The sequence below is a fragment of the Populus nigra genome, chromosome 13, assembly GCF_951802175.1.
Source record: "Populus nigra chromosome 13, ddPopNigr1.1, whole genome shotgun sequence".
In the NCBI taxonomy this organism is placed as follows: Eukaryota; Viridiplantae; Streptophyta; class Magnoliopsida; order Malpighiales; family Salicaceae; genus Populus; species Populus nigra.
The window spans coordinates 10345584-10368575 of record NC_084864.1 but is presented as its reverse complement, the minus strand read 5'-3'; the positions used below and the strand labels follow the sequence as shown (position 1 = coordinate 10368575).

Genomic DNA, 22992 nt, shown 5'->3' with positions numbered 1-22992 from the left:
AAGTTGTGTCAATACATTACTGCTTTTACTAAACTTCATTGACAAGTGGTGAAGTGAATTATAAAACATGTTAAGAGAACTCTCTACCATGGATTATAGTTCTCAAAGACTACTAATCTCACTTTATAATTCTTCCTATGTGAAGATTGGGCATACTTCTTTGATGATAGAAAATTTACAAAGTGGTATGTTATATATATTAGAAAAAATCTCATTAGTTGTTCCATAAGGAAACAATAAACTATTTCATGTTCTTCTATATAATTTGAGTACCAAGCTATTGTAAACATAATACTTGAGCAATTATGGTTACATTCCTTGCTCAAAGAACTTAGCATCATATCCATCTAGCCATTTATTTTATGGTATGACAACTTGGGAGTTACTTTTATATCATTCATTCTATTCTTTCACATAAAGACCATGCACCTTGAAGTGCATTCCACTTTGTGTGAGATCAAGTATCTAAAATTCTACTGGAAGTTCATTTACCCATGATTAAGTAGCGAATACCATGATGAAGTCATTGTCTTCTAATCATGTTGTCTTTCTAGTGGACAAGTTAAGACTATAATAAAGAAGTGTTGAACTTGAATAAGGGTATTAGAAAACTAATCATGATCCAACCTCTAACCACAAATACGAATCAAGTCTTGAATGGGTTGAAGGATCATTCTTGTATCTCTCATGTGATCAAGTGTTATATGTTTCCTTAAAGAAAACAAAAAAAAGTCAGCAAATATAAAGAAAATGGTAACTTAAAAAAATGTTCAAATCTAACATACAATGAACTTCTGGACTCGGCTATCCACAAGTTGCGACAACCATTCTTGTATGTTCTCATCCACATGTAGGTTTCAATAAAAAGCTCCATTGATCTTAGATCGCGCCTACGCATCGTAGCCTATAAAATGAAGTTATTGTTAGTTAAACATTTCCATTTAATAAAACAATTTTAAAAAATATTATATAAAACATAATCTTATCATCTATTTTGCATGTGAAATGAACGGAATAGATTTGTTAGTGTGCGTGGTCATGGAACCATGAATCTCCTTAGTCCGGTTCTTTAAACCAGACTATGACTGCCTAAAAAAATGATCAGACATCACGTGCTAAAGATCAGTATCTGAGATACCCTCCGAAGTGGGTGAAGGTATGGAATCTATTCATATAGTCATGCCTTCCCAGCCTGGAAGACCTTTATATTTTTTATATTTCTTTATTTTTTTTTGGCATCATACCAGAAATCAGGCAACCTGATTCATAAAAAAAAATAACATAATAAAAAATATATTTTTAATATATTTTTTTAAATATCACAATTTAAATTCAATCTTACCTTGTGGCTTTATTATTCTCCCACTTTTTTATGGCAACATCGGTGTTGGCCTCCTCCCAATAATGTTTTCCATCATCTTCATCGACATATGTATGTCCACTGGTTTTTAATATATCACTTAACTCATTAACATCAACATCAACATCAATAAAAATATTCTTAGTGACACAAAAATTTGCATTTTCTTCTAAGTTGGTAAACAAAGTAACTCAATATAGATCAACTAACTCATCAAGTTGAAAAACATCATCTATAACAGTTACTTCATCATTATCATCCTAAACAACTTGGACATGACCTCTAGTTTTGGTTTTCACAACGGATAACTGGTCAACTCTAGAACAATCTTTTCTAATGGAATGAGTGTATGTGCAATAAATTTTTTGGCATTGCTTGGAAAAAAGAAAGACATTGTTGATATTGTGAAATCGAGTTGATAGAATAAAAAGACTTTATTTTGCTCATAGTGATATTGCAATTCGATCACCTCTTCTAACTTTTCATAATAATTAAATTCAAGCTCATTAGAAGTTGATCCCTTAACACAAACTATATTATTATATGTTTTTACAGCCTTCGTGTTATCCTTTGTCTTTTATTTCATGTTCATCACCATGTTAAAAAAAAATTCAAACATGTTCTTTTTGGTATACATGACATCTAGATTATAACGGAGGACATTAGTTTTCCAATAAGAAATCTTATAAAAATTAATTTGCTTTATCAAATTGTGGGTCACACTAAAACAATTATTTTTTTGCTTACTAGATTGAAAATCAAATATAATGCCCTCATATTATGAGACAACATCATATAATTCTTCACCCAACAATACTAGCAATGCAACACCCCTTTTAACGTTACCTATAAATAAGTCTTTTGTGTTATTTTTGTACTTATAACTGGTTAGCAAGAACCTTATGTAACAATAAAAAAAGATGTTTTACCACCATTTATTAAGGTGAAGGCCTTGTTATTTTCCATGTAGTATGGATAAGTTAATTTTACATGTGTGCTCCAATTAGAAACCATCATATACATAAGAAAATCATTAATAGTTTACATTAAAGTCGTTTTTATCTAAAAATTTTATTTTCTTGAGACATCATATGCCAAAGTCCTAAATAACCACAACTGATTCAAATCATCAATCAACTGTTAAAAACAAATATCTATGTTCTTATCTGAGTTATGAGAACTGGGTATGACCATAGATAAGAACATAAACTTCGTCATCATACACATCTCCATTGGCAAGTTATAAAATGTGAGTATCACCGATAAATAAAAATAAGGTGCAATAAATAACCTAAATGGATTGAATCTATATGTATATAACCGAATATATATATTCTATGATTCCATTGAAAACTGAGGATGCATTCCATTAAACTACTTTCAAGCTTCATCATGAGAAGATTACACCATGACTCCATCCATCATATCATATGAATGATGTCATGTCATCTACTTTGTAGTCTTTAGAGACATGAATAACCTTTGTAGCTTATGAGTGATTGGAAATTATCTCAATTTTCTATATGCAACATAAGTCATTCCCTTACTAATTTTGGATTTATACCGAGTATGCCCGCAAGGTTATGCACTCTGTGAAATTTGTATTTTCATGGTAATACAATAAGCAGAAGTTTGAACACGTGTTAATTTTCTGGTATCCTAAGCCAATGGGGTTTCATCATAGATTTAACGTCATAAAAGTTCTCTTTTAACCTATTCTCTTTAGGTAAAATACTTCTCGTCCATTCGATAATTATGTCACAACTGACCTCACTCATCCAATAACCTAACTTAATGGTGAACACCTATACAATGATCGATAATTAACTATGATTTTTGCACCCTTCCTATAATGGTTCGTCTGAATCTTTTAATTTATTCAAAAAATCTAGTTACATCTGCATTTGGTTCTTTATATACACTTAAACATTCACCTTGATAACTCTTATTCATTCTCATTGCATCCATCACCAGTCTTATAAGAATTATTATTATTATCCATAACTCCATGCACGTTGCCATAATTAAAAGTTGAGCTAACCATCTTTTTTTACCATGGTCTCGTAAGGAACATAGGGTTCTCTGTGTGCAAACCAACACAAGTATTTTTCTATGAACCTTTTTTGTATAAAATGCATCGTAACAACATCTTGATCGAAGAACTTTTTATTTTCGTACTTTTTAAATACATCTAATACCGCCTCCACTAATATTCTTTGAAGTAGATAATGCGTAATTAATAAAAACCCTCAATCTCATTACAAAAATTCATCATGCGCAACCCTTTAGGTGAAACTCAATACATCCAAAAATGATCATCCATTACTTAGATGAAACCTATATAGAATATTGATGACAACATGTATTAATCAATAATGTGAACTAAACAAATTATCGGTACCCAACTAATTAGCTATCATTGGTTCAATTCAAACTTATTCAATCTATTTTAATAATACTCTTTAGTCATTATCAAATTTTCTCTAAAAATTCAAATTTATCTAAATTTACTAAAGTTTTCAACTTAACTATAAAATTGACAAAATATAAAATGGGCCCATTAAATAACTCATTATTTCTTTCATTATAACACACCTAGGTTATAAAATCAAACTCAATTTCATCAAGTGACAAACAAATATAATTTTTTTTTAAATCTCAAACAAACCTTAACATGTACAAATCATACATTTATATAATAAATTCCTCTAAGAAAAAGCTATAAAACAAATAAGCACACGAACAAACTATACATACTACACAAAAATACCAACAAATTAACATAAAAAATGGGTTACAATGAAAAATGGATAGGTTTGGTTAATTGATATGGAAAATCTTCAAAACAAATTGAGTCAAGATAGGGATACTAATAGACTACATGTTAAGGTGGTTGGATATGTGATGATGAGAGCTAGATTTGTGATAAAATAAGGGGGGTGCTGTTTTCTGAAAAAAAAAAGAAGAAGAAAAAGAAGAAGAAGAAATGAAAGAAGGGAAAAGAGGGCTTGATGTTGGTTATAACCTTAATATTACTAACAGATTCCCCACTAGAAATTAGTGACAATAAATTATCATCGATCATTCCGTCTGAAATATTGACACGTCAGATTTACCGATGCAATTAATGAGGGAAATCCCTGCCTAGGTTTTTTTATTCTTTGAATTCCACAAGTAATTCCCTTGGTATTCACCAACAAAACAAATTTTGTTGGTTCTTTCTAATAGAAAAATCGAAGTGATTTTCCATTAGTAAATGTCATCATAATTTATTGATGTCGTTTTTTTTCCATCGGTATTTCCATTGGTATTTAATAATTTCCTAGCAGTGAATGAGGATGAAATTTGATTGAAAAAAAATGGAGGATGAAATTAAAAAAAAAAACTATTTAAAAAATGATACTAAATAAAACAAATAGCAACCAAAAAAATAGGGATCAAATTTTAAAGATTAAAAAATCATAAAGGGGTTAAATTAAAAAATATTTGTAATTTGATAACTTATTAAAAAAATAAGTAATCAAAAGGACATGGACCAAATATGAAGAAAAAATTAATTAAAGGGGCTAGTCTTCGAGGAGAAGATAAACAAAAATAAGGGAAAAAAAGAAATGGTAGTCGGCTTTAAACCAGAGGAGCTTCTTATCCACATGTTACCTCATCGTGTAGGTAACATTGAAATCTTTCAAATACCACCCTAGAAGGTGGTGTTTAGTAGTTGGATAGCCTCGCACGCATCCTCCAAATAGTGAGGGGGTCATCACATGATGGCATATGCGTTGTCTGTGCCAATAATTTTTTAAAAATAATATTTAATTTGTCAATTACAATAATACCCGTGAGTAACCTCTAAATTTACAATAAAACCAATATATAAAATAACCAAAAAAATCCTTATGAGAGAGTTATGTTGGCAACATCCCTGAGTGAAAAAATTATATTTTTTTAAATTTTAGGGTTAAAGTAGTAATTTTAATGTGCAAAAAAAAAATAACAAATCTAACCTCATACAATATGCTGAAGACAATTTTGTCATGGTGAAAAGATCACCTTACCCCCAATACCTAGTTCTATGGTTTTTGTTCAAGTGCAATTTTGTAATTATACTATTACAATGAATAGTGGTATAAGTCTTAGTGCATAGTAACTTCTCAAGGAGAATTAGTTTTTGTTTTTTTAATCTTTGATATATGATTTTGAAATTTTTAAGACTCACAAAAAAATATGTTAATTATAAAATTAAAGAAATTATTGATTTTTAAGAGATTTTCGTAAGTACATGCCTTACATACAAGCTTAAACTTAAGTAATGTTTGTTTTTGTATTTAAAACTGTATTTAGATGTGTTTTAAAAGTACATTTAACTTAAAAATATATAAAATTAATATATTTTCTAATGATTTTAATATATTAATATTAAAAATAAATAAATAAATTATTTTAATATATTTTAATTCAAACCATACCACCGTCCAAAAACACTTCTCGAAACGATGTAGGAGGTCAATGGCTCAATACTTCGGATTCCAAGTACTTGAACTTAACGAGATAAGACTCTTTCCCATCGCATGGTATAGTCATTCATGTCCGTTCCATTGGTAATTTGAACCTTAAAACTCAGCATGAGTTTGAAAGCTTTCAAAGAATATGTTTCGATAACAAGTTCATTGGACGCTATTTGCTTCACATGATAGGCTAGTGAAGGTTTGTCAGTATATTCTTTGATCATTGGTAACTCTTGGTTGGTGGCCTAACAAGTGAACAGCCAATCATCCCGTAAATAACTATGGAGAAAGCATTATTAGTTCTTATCCAAATGACTGACTCCATCATCAAAAAATTATATCAAATATATATAAAAAAGAAATTATAATTGCAAGACCAGGTGAAATTAGATCTAATTTGTCCAATGTCCACAAATTTTCTTTTTTTAATTCGATGAATTTCCACCTTGAAAAACGTATTTTATAAATCTAGATAAACGAGTAAAACCTTAATTGTTCTAAATTTTTATAAAAAGTATATGTCCTGACTCCAACTTTAAATTTATTATGCAAATCTCAAATATTTTACCATCACGTCACGTCCCGGATAAAATGTTCACAAATTTGTGTACAAGCAAATTGATTATTAACATAGGCAGATGATATTGTGTCCAATTACAAGAGGTAGGCAAAAAGAAAAAAAATGTTATGTAGAGAGTAATTTAACAGCATATATTTAAGAAAATCCTTCGCCTCCAATTAGAAGCTATACACACCACAATGATAACTAAAAAGAAGAAAAAAAAGAAAAAAAAACCTCGCTTCTTTTTTTTTAACATATTTATGCAACTGGAAGTTCAGTAATTCCAAAGGTAATCAAGATCAACTGGTCCGGCAGAACTTGATGGATCCTCAAAGGACCCATGAACCAATTGATGGTTGGTTACCACTGAAGACATATCAGTGCTGAGGCCAGTGTCCTCTGAAAGCTCCCGTTTTGAGTTTAGGTTCATGCCGGGTCCATGGTTTTCAAGCAATATCCTCAACATGGAGTGTTCTGGCATCATAACAGAATCTGGGTATTGAAAATTTGCTATGTTTGGTAAAATTTGAGAGGAGTAGAAAGAGTTTGGAGGTGAGGGTTTTGAAAACAGAACTGAGGAAGGGGACATGTTTGAAGAAGAGAAAGGAGCTCTAAGAGAAATGTTAAAGCAATCAGCAATGGTTTCATGGGGTTTCTGGTCCTCCGTTGGATTGGAGAAGCAGGTCACGTGAGACTTATCACCTATGTTAGTCCTCTTGTCGTTATTGTGTTGAGAAGAATCCATCAATGGAGGCAATATTGTTGGCTTTAATTCATTTCCATACGAGCTTAACCTCACCAACCCTGAAACATGTGTTTTCTTTCCTCCACAACTCTTCTCAAAAATTCTACAGATGACCCAATCATTCTGCAACAGAAGCCAGGCAAAATGATCTATAAATCAATACAATCACCAATCAAGTGTAACAAAAAAAAAAAGTGAAACAGAGGAGAACAGGGGAAACAGAGTGATAACCCTACCTTGGCTGTTTTAGGGGGATTATAGACGGGGGTTTTCCCCTCTAATCTATACTCATGCATAACCCAGTTGGTTTTTTCTCCTTTGGGGGCTCTCCCTTTGTAGAAAACCAAGGTCTTCTTCATGCCAACAAGTGTTTTAGCCCTGTAAATCTCCTTGTCTTTGCCTGTGGCTTTCCAATAACCAGCATCAGTAGCCCTATTCGTCCTTAAACCGGTGGGATACTTCCGGTCTATAACACAGAAGAAATACCATTCCTTTTCACCCATTTTAGCCCTCCCTGCATTAAAAAGAGCACAAACCATGAAGTGAGAACATGACACATAGCAAAAACTGCTGTAGAACTAAGAACCAGAGGGATATTGACATAGAAGACTTACAAGGCAAATCCCATGGCTCACACTTGTTTAAATCGACCTCACCAATAGCTCTAGCACAAAAGTAGTTGTCAAGAACCTTCTGAGACAGGTAGTGAGTTATGAGCTCTTCATCAGTTGGATGGAATCTAAATCCCGGAGGCAGTTCCATCTGCTCATCTTCCTCACTATACACACAATTGTTTTCCATAACCTTCAAAATCTCACAAGAATCTCTCCAAATCTCAAATGGGTGCCTAAAACAAATTTTCCAAACTAAGCTATTGTAGATGAAAGCCTGCGACGTTTATATTATCTGTGTAGGAAACAAACCATAAAACTATTGTCAGAAGAGAGAATCAGATGCTAATACAAGAGAGAATTATGAACCGAAAAGGCTGTGATAGGGGGGAGGTGGTTTAAGAGAGAGGTGGTGGGCATAACAGAACCGATAAATACTAGTTTTTGGAGAGAGGGGAAAAAAAACAAAAACGAGGGTGGGAAGGCAACTATTGCTGGGTGGTTTTCAAGTTTCCATTTAAGAGTAGAAAAAAAATACTGTTTTAATTGTTAAAAATGTATTTTTTATTTATTGCATTTTCTGCAATTTCTTTTTTATTTTGTCTATAAAAACATGCATGTCACTGTCACTTTCTATGCGCTGCATGTACTGTGAATTAGCTCTTTTCTTCTTGCAATTAAAACCGATTTTTGTTTAGTCTTCCTTTTCAGCTAAGAATATATATATATATATATATATATATAGTATGAATTAGGCAACGAGAAAAAAAAAAAAAAAAGGTAGATGGCTTAAAAGTCTTGAAGTTAGTTGCTATCTGTTTAACCAAAGGTATATGCTGTTCTAGAGATACATGTATAATTAAAAGCATGTACAGGAGTTCTAAAACTAATTAGGCTGTGATTGGGCACCGGTGCAACTGTTGTTTCATGATTTTTTAAAATTTTTTAATTTTTTAAATTATCTTAATGTGTTAATATTAAAAATAAATTTTAAAAAATATATTATTTTATTGTTAATAATATTTTCTGCCGTTATCCCAAAAAAATAAAAAAAAATCACAAATTTTGTTTTGATGCAAAAACGACAATAGCCCCCACAAACCTCATTATCGTAGTTTTGTTTTTCTTTCTTCTTATGAAAACCTCATTATCTTAGCTTAATTAGCTAACCTAAAGGTGCACACGATCACAAAACCCTCGAGTCAAAGTGCCATCATTGCTCCCACCAAGATATTTTAGATTTCAGTTTAATTTTATATATTATTTATTGATCATAAGAAATATTTTATAGTTAATTATTTTCCTGTGGTGAATCATGGATTTTGGCAGCGTACCAGCGACCGGCGATGCTGCATTAACTCTAACATGATTGAACCAAACAGATTGACAATATACAGTTTAACAGTACAATCAGGCCCACGTGTACTGTTCTAGGGTTTCTCCTTCGAGCTAGGGACCATCCTCGTGAGTTGATAACTCCCTCGAGTTACCTTTGACCAAGGTGATTGGATCTCTGATCGTAGAAATTGTACTTTGGCGCTTGCTTTTTACTGCTGTGACGAGAAGAAGAAGAAGAAGATAGAGGGAACATTAATGTTGCTGTCCTTTTTTCAAAATCATATATTATCCATAATATTATTAATGGTATAGATCAACTTTTTAAATTTATTTTTTAAAAATCAGTAAATCAAGTTCTATAAATTTTAGAATTACTAAGACCTATATAATAGTTAATTTTAAAACTTATAAGATTAATCGAGATACACACAAATTAGTTCCCTCCCACACACACACACACACACATATATATATATATATGGATTAAAAGTTGAAATATCTTCAATAATAGGTATAAATATCATGAATGGTGTTATTTAACTGATTAGATTATAAATTTATTTTTTAAAAATTATTAATTTGAGTTTCATAAATTTTAAAGTCATTGGAGACTTATATAATCGTTAATTTTAAAACCTGTAAAATTAATCGAGGTATATTCAAATTGACTCAAACAAAATATATATATCATGGTTTATGGATTAAAAGTTGAAATATCTTAGATAGATAATAGGTATAAATATTATGTCGTAATTTGAAATAGTTAATTGTAAGGGCTGCAATGATTTTAAAATGATAGAATCAAAATGGTGCAAGTACAGTGTCGTAATCCTATTTTAATCTATAGTCGTTGTCTACTAATAGGTCATTTATTTATGTTGGGTACCACGCTCCACACGGCGATAAAAAAACAAAAATGTGTGGTGCATCGCGTAAAGAGGCAAACTCTAAATAACTTCACCGAATTATAAACACAAGATATTTTATTCTAAACATGGTAAAAATACAGCTTTTAATATCATGCAAACAACTCTAAAATCGTTATAAGAAAAAAAATCTCAATTATGTATATAGATGATGTAACATGAGATGATATGATATGATATGAAAATATCTCTTAAAATCAAGATAAAAATCATGCATACAAACTATCAACCTTATAAAAGTAAACTAAATTTGTGGGCTCGTGTTATATTGGGGTTGGAATAATTTTTTTATTGGTGAGAAAAAAAGATGATAGGGCGACATGAGTGTGTTTTTTTAAAACAAAAAACACGACTTAGAGGATATACTCGAGTGAGAAAAAAATAATAGTATAATTAATTAGATAATAAAAGAAAAGATGACGGCAATAAATGGACTAATTCAAACAAAAAAAAATCATGGTAACTTGCAAAAACTAAATGGTTAAAAAAAATGAAAAGGATGGTGAAGCTAAGATTTCAACCAATCAAAATAGGAAAGAACAAAAAAAAAACTAACATACATCAACAGAAAGCATGTTAAGTATGCAAGACATGTCATGAGATTATGATAAATTAATAGAAAGTAAATAAAAAAATAAAGTCTAATTTCACACAAATCCAACATAAAAAAGAAATTTATATGGTCAATAAACCAAACTCTACGGCATATATCATATGAATGAGATAACTCAAATAGAAAGAAAACCATGAAATATTATGAAGTTTAATTTTTAAGCAATCCAATGCGGAAGGACACAACATAAAAAATATTAAATTTTTTATAAAAAAATTAACATAAAAAAACAACCTAACCTGCCAAATATGTGGTTTAAGTTATGGGATTGGGATAAACAAATAGAAAGAAAACCATGAAGCCCAATATAAAAACTTCAACTTTGAAGGATATAACTAAAAAATAAAATCAATTCTCAATTGATATAATGTTGAAGGATGAAATTGATAAAAAAAATAAATTTAAAAAATTTACCAAAGTAAATTTGACCAAAAATAATAAATAAAAAGACCCAACATAACACAAATCAATTTGAAAATTCATAAAAAATTCTATAGAAAGTAGATTAGAAAAATAGAGCCTAATCGTTAATAATATAAATGTTGAAGAATGAAATTAAAAAACAAATATGAGCTTTGAAGGAAAGAAAGCAAAAAATCAAGTAAACTCAAGTGAACCTTTTAAATCTAGGCTAATATCTCAAACTCGTAACCTATGAAATCCTAGACCTGGGCTAAATAAAAAAGTCCAATTCCCAATGCTTTTCATATTGAAGGATTGAATTGAAAAATATATATATATATATATATATATATATATATATATATCAATTTAGAGAATTAGCCAAAGAAAATTCTATAAAAAATAACAAATGAAAAGACTTGAGATAACTCGAGTTTCTTTCAAAATCAATGATAAAATAAACAAAAAGCAATGTTGAAAAGTCATAAAAAAATCTTATAGAAAGCAGATAAAAAAAAACAGAGCCTAATCTCTAATTATATAAATGTTGAATGATAAAACATAAAACAACATGAGCTTAAAAGTAGAGAAAAAAAAAACCAAGCAAACTCGGACGAATCTTTTATACTTGAGATAATGTCTCAAACTTGCAACCTATAAAATCCTAGACCCAAGTTGAATAAAAAAGTTCAATCTCCAACCAATTTAATATTGAAGAATGAAATTGAAAAACAATATCAATTTAGAAAATCTTCTAAAGCAAACTCAACAAAAAACAACAAATAAAAATACTTGAGAACACACAGGTCATTTTTAAAATCAATTAAAAATTCAACAAAAACATCATAAAAGATCCAAAACACCCTTATGAAAGAGTTTAGTTGATGTGACGACACCACAAGTGTCACTAGAACAACGAGGGGTTATCCACTTGCTAACACATATGAACAAGTTTTTTTTAATAATAGTTAATATACGATCAAATACCCTTATAAGAGAGTTTAGTTGATTTTATTTTTAAGTGTAATAAAGTAATTTAACTATTTTAAAAAATAACACAGACTAAAATACCCCTAATTGAAAGAAAACAATTTTTTTATTCTAGGGTTAAATTAGTAAATTTACTATGGAAAAAATTAAAATTACTGGTCTAGCTCTTTATAATTTATAAAAAACAATTGTATTATGGTGAAAAAGATTATTTTACCTTCAATACAAAGTTCAAAGATTTTATAGTTTAAAAGCAGTTTCATCGTTATACTATTATAATGAATAATATTTTGTGTCTTGTTGAATATTAATTTCCCTACAAGCTTATTTTTTTAAAAAAAATTCATTGGTAACTCATAGTTAATACATATTATGCAATTTTTTATTTAGCAAATGCACTCCTTTATGAAAGAACACTCTACAAATTCTACCCCCTAACTTCTAAGGAAAAAGATTCTGAGTACTGAAATTTATTTGTAGCATTGATTCGTCATCTGGAAGTCCTAATCGAAATGGAATTATTTTTGGAATTATTAACTTCCTGACGTTTATCATTGATTGCCATTTAGAGAAGCGATCGGCATAACGCCATAACCACAAGTATTGTTTTTGTGATAGTAGTACCATGGAAAAAATCAATAAGTTTACATTTTCTAGAAGAAAATACCAGCAAATTCAATTTTTTTTCAGTTAATCTTTTAATTTCCTGATAAAAAGATGTTTTTTTTTCCAATCACTTCGTTAACCAGTACCAATTATTAAAAACAGTAAAAAAAATCATTTGGGTAAATCCTAAATTTAATTATTGAATTTGAAGCTTCAACAATTCAAAAAAAAAACATGAATTATATGATTTACTAATTTTTTTTATTAACGTGAGTGTTCGGGTCAGCTTGCACGCATCTCGACTAATCTCACGAGCCCTGAAGTTAACGACCATGTAAGTCTCAAGTGGTCATCATATTAGCAACCACAGGGCTCGAGAACTTGAAACCACAAGGGAGCAAATCCTTTAATCTCAAGCTCTTATCACTCAGCGATTTACTAAATTGATATGAAAGGTGGTGTTTTTAGTATGGATAAAAAAAAGGATTTAATTTCAATTAACACATAATTAATCTTCAAATAAAAATTCGTAGATTTCTCCTATATATATTATATATTAGAATGATATTTTTTTTTTAGTTTAACGTGGGTGTCCGGACCAGCTTGCGCGCACCTCGACTAATCCCACGAGTCCTGAAGTTAATGACCATATAAACCTCCAGTGGCCATCATATGAGCAACCACAGAGCTCAAACTTGAGATCACAGAGGGAGCAAACCTCTTGGTCCCAAGATTTTACCACTAGGCTACCACCTAGATGATTATATTAGAATGATATTTGTTATTATAATTTATATCACTAAAAATATTTTATTATAACCCTTAGGAGGTCTTGCCCCCATGGAAAAAGAAAAGGCTCCATAATTCTCAAAGTCATCTCATATCCTTTTCAGGAAACAAATAAATTATGGAGTCAAGAAGGCGTGGCAGAATTACTATTTTAAGGAATTTCAATCACTCGGGGAACTTGAGATCCAACGGTGAATGGTAGAATATCACAGTCAATGTCAGCATCTGCCACGTAAAATCCGAAAGAAAAACGAAAAGACAGTGCCGTCATTGAGGTAAAGCAACCAAACGAATCCACACGGAAAGTTCCCATTGGTTAGATTACAAAGATAATACCAAACCTAACTTTAGCTTAAGTGGGATTTGACTAATCATAAAACTTAACTGCCGAGCTGGCAATGTGGGCCATGCTTCCTATGGACCGACAGGAGGCAACGACAGGGAGCATACACGCGGCTAGAGATGAATGGCTGTGAAGTGTTTGCAAAGGTTGGAGTTAGGCTAACGTTGGTAATAATTTTTTTGAAAAATATGGTGTCCAGGTTTGAAGATATGAACCATCACTTCCAACCGTGCAATACACTGCACGATTATTTCTGACTTCTCAGAACATTGATTGCTTTAATAAGGTGGATTATCTCACTTCTATACAGTCGTTTACAATGTCAAAGAATCAATCGAAACAAGCCCATCCTCGTCGTTTTTCAATTTTTTTTTTATTTTTTTATTTTAAATTATTATTTTAATAATTTTAGATTATTGTTAAAAATAAATTTTAAAAAATAAAAATATATTATTTTAATATATTTTCATACAAAAAACATTTTAAAAAATTATTATTATTACAATCTTAAACTCCACTAAAATATTTAATAGATGAGATGAGAAAAATATGTCTCAAGACTAAGTTTCGTGTGTTTAGGTTTTTTTTGCTTGTTGTAGATTATATATAATTAAATTATAATTCGAAAAAGTTGCAACTTTATCTTGAATTAAATTTGAATAATGGAAAGCAAACTTATTTGAATTTGAAGTTGAATTAATATTGAACGAACTTGATTGTTTATAAATATTAAAAACAAGCAATGGAAGTAGTAAAAAAAAAATAAAAATAGAGAGGTGGACTATAACCTATTTTAGTAAAATCAGTTTAATTTATCCTTATACTTTAGGCCTAATTATTTTCAATTTGTTTTTATATTTTATATCATTTTTGAATATATCTTTCAAGTAGATATTTTTATTCAAACTAACAAAACTACTCTTATTTAAGAAACTCAAACCAACCAATTTATTGCAAAACAAATTGAAATTGAGAATATTTTTCATATTTTGTTAAAAAAAAATTTAATTTCTTGATGATTTTTAGTAAATTAATTTAAGTTTTATTTTTTCTTGTAAATTTATTTTTATTCGTTTGAATGAAAGAATGATCTTACATTTAGGCACAGATTAGAAGCAATTATTATTATTATTTTAAATAGGTAAAATTAATGAGCTAATAATTTCCCTCTATTTTAGGTGCAAGCATCCTTTGATAATCTATATGTAGAGTGACATATATGTAAACAGTTAGATTTAGCCCTCCATGTATCCATGAAACTTGTTCTATAAAAATATATTAATTCTTCAGTCTTGTGTAAATTGGAAAGCAAAAATATTGAATTCTCCTAAAGTTGTGCTTATGACTAAACTCTTTTTTTTCTTTAAAGATATTCATATTATTTAAGTGTTCGAAATTGTGGTGCATAATATTTTTCTAAAATATATCACAATATATATATATATATATATATATATATATATATTAGCACAAGAAAATCATTCAAAAACATATAAAAACATTAATATATGTTTTTTTAAATGAAAAATAATTTTAAAAACATGTTATAACACAAAAACAAACATTTAGTAGAACTAACATTAGGCAGTAAGAGGAAAGCGAAAACAAAAAGATAATGATAAAAATATACTTATCTAGGCAATTATACAAAATGTAAGTCACTTAGCTTCAAAATTACCTTAGGTAAAACCAACATGATACCTGTTTTTTGCCCTTTTACTTATAATGAGTGAATAATATAATACTTGTTTGATGTTGAAGCCTGTGTGTGTGTGGATGGGGTTACGGTATTATGGCCACTAGGCTACTTGATCCAAAAATACATGCCTAATACTTTAATTACATCTTGATCAATGATTAGTTGCTAATTAGGTGATTGATAAGTGCCCATAAAGTTGAGTTCCTGTTGAAATTGGCCCAGATAATTTTTTACTGATTTCTTTCTACAGGATAAAACCCAATATGCTTCACTGATCAGATGTTAAGAAAGTGATCTTTCATCTAAATAGAGGGAAAGAAAAATTAAGGCTTTCTTCCAAGATGATTAGCCAAGAGTGGGAAGAGCAGGAAGAGCAGGATTAGGAACACATGATTCATGATCTTTGATCTCAATTATGTAGAGAAGTTTCGGTTTTTATTGGCATAAAGACAACAAAAGAAGAGTTAAATAATGAGTACTTAGTCCTCAAGAATGCTAAATTGTGTGTTATATTATATAGGTCAATCGAAGCACTTAGAAAATGAATATACATTTATGTGAAGGACACTACTTAAAATTAAATATTTAGATGCTATTTTTGACCGTTAAATTATTTAAATATGACTAATTTCATTCCATAGGATGTCATTAATAAACTAAGTCCAAGATTTGCAAGAACGAAAGGTGGGAGTTGTAACCAACTACTGTATGATGTGAGAGGAGAAGTAGATCATGGTTGGTTTATTTGTAAACAACCAAAGATGTCCTAACCGTTCCTAATTCCTTTTTAATAATTCTAATATAAATTTTTTTAAATGCAATGTGAATATCATGTGTGTCATGTTTGTGGCATAGCCGCAATCATCTTTCTAGATCGGGATCTTTAAATGTGGGTAAAAAGAATAAAGAATTCTTGTTTTTTTATTAAAAATAGATTTAAAGTCGCTACCTAATATTTTGATCATTAAAAACTCTAAATGATTTTCAGAGTCTAGATAAAAAGACTGATTGTGTATAAGAAGAAAAGTATCACTTATAGTACACCCCACTTAAAATAAGCTACATTATTTATTTTTCTGAATACTAAGGTGCTGTTGTGTTTTTCTAACTATTGGTCTGTATATTGGTCAAAGTAAGTTCACCCCAGTATAGTAGACTATAACTTTATACATCAAGCCTAGCCATCCTATTTTTTGTGTCTTTTTTATTTCTTTTAATATTTGAGAATAATACCTTCATTATATTTTTGTTCCGTTCTACATCACCTGAGTTGACTATCGTATAACTTTCAAACAAGTAGATGTCAAGTGTATATAATGAACAATATTAAAATAATTTTTTTATCTATTTATTTATTGAACAACAACAATAAAAATAAATAGATAGATTAATCATATAATTGATTTACTCAAGTTATCCAAAAATCTAAAATGTGTTTGAATTCTGTTTAAAGTAAAATTTTTATTTTTCATAATTTTTATGATTTTGATTAAATATTATTAAAGTATTTTAGTGAATTTGGCTTTCTATTTTCTTTTTTCCTTTCCTTTTATTAAATTTTAAAAGAATTTTTCCATGAATTGTCACCTACATCAACCAAAAAGAGATAAAAAAATATAATAAAAGTAGCATTAACAGTGTAGATCTAATTTATAGGCATTATCGTTAATTCTTTCAAGGATTTGGAAATGTCTATCTCTTTTTGATATCAACTTAAATCTCATTTGTTGAGGGAATTTTTACACACACACACACACACTCAAATTCAATTGCTAAGTTAAAAAATAACCATCTTTCATCTTTTATTACCTTTAAATGCATATTGTTCATTCATTTTATTTTTTTTGTATTTGCCATCTCATATTTTTATGGAGAGCCTTTATTGCCTATATTTTTCTATTGCCATCAAGACTATAACTTTCATCAATAGGTAAAGAAAACAAATCCAAGGGAGTTAAAATGATTAAAGCCATAAAGAATTTCAAAAGGAGAATAATTAATAGTAAAATACACTCTTATTATAAGAAAATTCAATAAATGATAGAAAATCTTTCAAAATTTTCAAATTCTTTTGAATGATAGTTCTTAACAACATAGTTGAAGTCTTATTAATTATTTTATTTTGACCATCTATTTGTGAATGAAAAGTAGTAGAAATAACAATTTTGTTCCTAAATTCCCTTACAAAACCTTTCAAAAATAGTTAAGTTTAATATCACGGTTAAACTCAATGCTTCTAAGTACCCTATAGAGCCAAACTATCTCAATTAAAGGTGTGACTAGAGTACTAAAATCCTTAACAAATCTCCTATAAAAACTAGTCAAACCATGTAAATTTCTTACCTTAGTGATTGACTTAGGTGTAGGACATTCTTGTATAGCTCTAACACTTTTCGTCATCCATTTTAGTCCTTTGCACTAACAACAAGTCCAAAAAATATATTTTTTCCATGCAAAAATCACAAATTTTCATATTAGTCTATAAATATTCTTTTCACAAAACAACCAATACATTCCTTAAATGTTCAACATGCTATTCTAAATTCTTATAATAAATCAAAATATCATCAAAATAAACCACAAAAAAACTTACCGATAAAATTATGCAAAACATGCTTCATTAATCTTATAAAAATACTAGGTGCATTAAGTGTGTTTAATTTTAAATCCAAAAGGCATAACAAACCACTTATACAAATCATATTTAGTTTTAAAGGTATTTTTTTAATTCATCTCCATCTTTTTTTCTTATTTGATGGTATTCACTTTTCAAATTGATCTTAGAAAACATACAGGACTCCATGCATTTCATCTAATATATCATCAAGTCTAGGAATTAAGTGTCGATACTTTACCATAATATTGTTAATGACACGAAAATCAACATAAATCTTCCAAGTTCCATCCTTTTTCGATACTAACAATACTGGAATTATACATGGACTCATGCTTTCTCTTATGTATCCTTTGATCATCAATTCATCCACTTGCTGTTGAAGTTTCTTTGTCTCTCAAGGATTGCTTCTATGAACTGGCCAATTAAATATAAATGCTATAGGTATAAGATTAATTTGGTGCTCAATTCCCCTAATAGGTTCCAATCTACTATGAATCTCATTAGGAAAAATATTCTTAAAACCCTGTAATAAAGAAACAAAAATACTAGGAAGACAATGATCAAGGTCATTAGTGTTGAAATATACCTCCTTATAGGCTTATACAGAAATAAAATCATAGGCATGTCAGAAAAATTAGCATTCTTAATCTCACTCGTTTTTGCATAAAAATAAACATGTTTCTTTATTTTTTCCACCCTTTTTTTTTTCTCACCCTTCCTTTCTTCTCTTCTCTTTTCTTCTCCTCTCTCTTAGCCGAATCCCCATTAATTTCTATTTTAGTTGAGTCTAACTTTCTTTTCTCTTGGCTCACTTTATTTTTACTCTTCCTTACACCCATACATGGTTGATCTTTTTCTTCAACTTTACTTTCTCCTTTCAATTTCAATTGGTCTTTATACATTTGTGTAGGGGAGAATGATATAAGTGTAAATATCTTCCCATCCTTCTCAAGAGATTAATTTTTCTTAAACCCATCATACATGACTTTTCTATCAAATTATCAAGGTCTCCCCAATAATAAATGAGTAGTATGCATAGGCACAACATCATATAACCTCATCCTTATATGTTCTATTCATAAAAGAAATCACAACCTGCTTAGAAACTTTTACTTCTCCACATTCATTCAACCATTGAAGTTTTTTTAATAGTACTAGTAACATTAGCACAAATTTCACTATCAATAATCATACTACATACCTTATTATTTATGTGACATATAGTATAGAATATGTTATCTCTTTGTTGCTCTACATAATCTTTTTTAATCTGAATATTAAGTGTTCTTCAAATCATTAAAGCTTCTTCATCAACTAGATACTCAACATCACTACAGTCCTCAAGTGGTGGCATCTAATCATTCTCAGAATTGTCACTTTAAGATTCAATATCTCCATGCTCCCTCAAAACTATAATCCGTTTGTTTAAATATAGTGTAGTTTATATCCACTCTCTAAACACCTAAAATACTTAATATCATGATTATGATTACATGGGATCTCGACTTTACCTTTTGTTTTAATGGTCGAGTCTTTCCTACAAGCCTTAGATGATTCAACTTTGATGTGGTTGTCTCATCTCTCCTATAATTTGCCCTTTAAGCTGGAAAGGAACCCAAATTACTTTCTTGATATATACTACCATTTCTTTTCAACTGCTTCTCTATCTTGGTAGCCATATGAATCATATCCATAAGCTCAATATAGTGTTATGACTTAACCATATTAGTTATCTCTCTATTCAATCCATTCAAGAACTTTGAAATTATAGTTTTTCTATCCTCCACAATATTAACTCTAATCATCACAATCTTTATTTTCTTTTGGTAATCCTTCACACTTTTAGAACCTTAAGATAAACTCTACAATATTTAATATTGTTCCTTATAATAATAACTAGGAACAAACTTTTTTTTCATGATTGTTTTCATTTCATTCCAAGTCTTTATGAGTCTCTCTCCATTCCTTTTCTTTTCTAAGACAAATTGATCCCAATAAATAATAACATAGTCAGTAAACCTAATAGAAACAAGTTTACTTATTTACCTTACAGTAATAACAACAATAAAATATCAACTCCATTTTTTTTTCCCACTTCAAATAAGCTTTTAGGTAATTTTTCCTTGAAAAGCCAGAATCTTCATCTTAATACTGCCCAAATATCAATCCAAATCTTCTTAAAATTCATCCTCCCTATCTACTCTCCTATAACAAAATTGCTCAAGTGGCCAAACTCTCTATACCTTTGATTTTTATATGATCAAAACCTATCACTATGATTATTATCAAAATCCTTAGCCTTATCATTTGTATTTTTAGCTATAAGATTTTTTTCGAACCCATCCTGCAGACCTTATTCCTTCAAAACCCCTACATTCCAACCCATTTTAAAGATTAGCCACATCGGTTCTTAAACTATCCATATCACTCATTACTTCGATAAACCTTATATTCATAAACTCCAATTGTTGTTGCAAAGCCAAATAACACTATTCAAGATTATTTCTATCTTTTAGTGGTGATGATCCACTCTTAGTTGACATCATCAAAAGCTAAAAATCAAATTAGTTGCAAAAATCATGTCACTCAATAGATGTCACTCCTCTTATATTTCATATAAATTTTTGGTCTTTTACTCTAATATACTCACCTTCACTTTATACCACTCAATTCTCGATATTTCAGTTCTTTAAGGAGCTAACTCAAAACAAATCAAACATTAATATCTTAAGGAAACAATAAAATAATGTAAAGACTCAAGAGTACTAATAACTGATGACTATGAATACAAAACTGTGAATATGAAATCCAAATATCAATACAAATTCATGTGAAATATAAATGATACGAAAACATGAAGAAAAAAAACTAAAAATAATAAGAAACTAAAGGAATAAGATTTAAGTGACTCAAAATAACAAAAAACTCTTTTATATATATATATATATATATGATGGTCAAAACTAAAAAAGAAAAAAAAACAATCACATAACAATTACCCTTTTTTTTTTTTTTTAACTAAGAGGCCATATATATATATATATATATATATAAAGCTAGTAGCTAAACTTTATGTTTTTTTAATAAAGATTTGCGGTGAACCCTATAAAAAAATTTTCTTGCAATTTTTTTTATAAGACTTTATTTAATCAAGATCATAAATTTTTTTTTAACTTGATGTCACAACTAGTTTTTAAAAGAAAATAAAGAACTCGACAACAATGAAGTATGAAATATTTAAAAATAAAAATGATATAACTTGATTCAGAGCCTTACTTTGATATCAACTAATGTAAAACTCATGAATATAAAGGTTTAGAAACTCAAAATCAAATCAACCATTGTGAAACCCTGGAAAATTGTAATTTAAATATGCAGATGCGTAAACCCTCATGTAAACGTAAGACTGAAAGTGGTAATATTTCAATGAATGATGAAAACCAAGATTAGAAATAATAGATAAATAATGATATATAATGGAAAAGATGACCTCTATAAAATGAATTTTGATTTAGAATTCATAAGGACAGAGAAACTGGTAACGTGTTTTGATGGATAAAATTATGAGAAAAATGACAAAATATTTCTAGGAAATAAATGAGGTAATAAAGAATACATTATAATAAAGGATAATGCAATGAAAAGGGTAGGACTGAAGGTGCAAACATCGATTAAAATTAGTGATGTTATTTTAAAACGGTAATAAGCCCAATAAATAAGTAAAGGTGGAAATTCTAAAATGAATATATTCCAAAATAATAAAATGACCTTAAAGGGTTAGAAGGATAATTGATATGATTTTATGTGAGATTGAACAAGAAAAATCTAGATTGTTTATGAAAAGTCATGAAATGACCAATTTTACATTAGAAAGCAAAGCTCTCGATCCAATCGTCGGATCGGGATGCAATTTTGCATGAAGTCTATTAATATGTTTTCCTACCTTGGTTAAAGATCACATCCCAATCGGAGTTCAGTAAAGACTAGCGAATAAGCATAAATAAACCGGATAGTTTACATGAAAAATAAAATAAAATACATAAAGGCATCAATGAGAGACATAATTGTAATTAGAGGAAAATTTACATTTAAAACAGCCAAAGGCCACCAGTTCAAAAAAAAAAAAAAGAGAAAAGAGGGAGAGACAATGGAGAATTCGGCTAGAGAGAGGGGTGCAGAATTTGGAAGAAATAATAATACGCCGGTGGCCATATCTCTATAATCCACCGTTGGATCATGTTGAGTGTTTGATATATTGTTCTTCTCACACTCCTCTACTAACTGACCGGAGGGATTTGAAGGAACACAATCTGTTTGACAGAAATCATCATCTGAACTTTTCTGGAAAACAAAAGGAAATAATTCTGCAGAGTAGTTTTGGTCGCCGACCGATATCTCTCTCTTCCACCGTTGGATCATGCTCGTTCTTGGATATATGGTGCGCCTAGATGTTACCTTCATTTTGGACGGTGGAGAGCGGAAAATATTTCTCCGGCAAGGTTTCATGCATGTTGAACAGTAGCTCGTCCGTTTTCAGGTAAGCTCGATTTTCTTCAGATCTAGGGAGATTTAACCGTTGGATCATTATGGTTTTGAGATATATTATGCACAACTCTATGATATGTAGTCTGACCGTTGGGTTTGAAACAATAATCAGAGGTTGATGACTTATTGCCTTTTGAATATATTGCTAGTTTTGGCAAAATGTAGTAATCTTGATTAAATACTTTTTCTGATGAAATTAGAATTGTGTGGGTGTAGGTTTTATGGAAGATGTAATGGTAAAATATGTTCTTGTTATTAGTATTATTATAGATTAATTGTGTATTCTTTATATGACGGGAAGAATGATTATTGTGTAAGAATAGTAAGGAACATTGCTATAT

At 29.5% G+C, this 22992-nt stretch overlaps 1 protein-coding gene across 1 annotated transcript; it reads right to left on the bottom strand.

Moving 5' to 3' along the window:
- Positions 1-6550: 6550 nt before the first annotated feature.
- LOC133671067 (NAC domain-containing protein 100-like) lies at positions 6551-8268 on the bottom strand. The gene is made up of 3 exons (XM_062091692.1): positions 7787-8268; positions 7409-7686; positions 6551-7295 (listed from the first exon to the last, which is right to left on the bottom strand). The coding sequence occupies exons 1-3, from the start codon at positions 7971-7973 to the stop codon at positions 6702-6704; spliced, it is 1059 nt and encodes a 352-aa protein (XP_061947676.1). The 5' UTR covers positions 7974-8268; the 3' UTR covers positions 6551-6701.
- Between the last annotated feature and the right edge of the window lie 14724 nt (positions 8269-22992).

What these genes read in the sequence shown, in the direction of transcription:
- LOC133671067 (XM_062091692.1), bottom strand. Translation starts at nt 7,973, where the DNA reads ATGGAAAACAATTGTGTGTATAGTGAGGAAGATGAGCAGATGGAACTG. An exon ending in TGAGCCATGGGATTTGCCTT is followed by an intron (nt 7,687 to 7,786) that starts GTAAGTCTTCTA and finishes TTTTTAATGCAG; the next exon opens with GGAGGGCTAAAATGGGTGAA. An exon ending in ATCCCCCTAAAACAGCCAAG is followed by an intron (nt 7,296 to 7,408) that starts GTAGGGTTATCA and finishes CTTCTGTTGCAG; the next exon opens with AATGATTGGGTCATCTGTAG.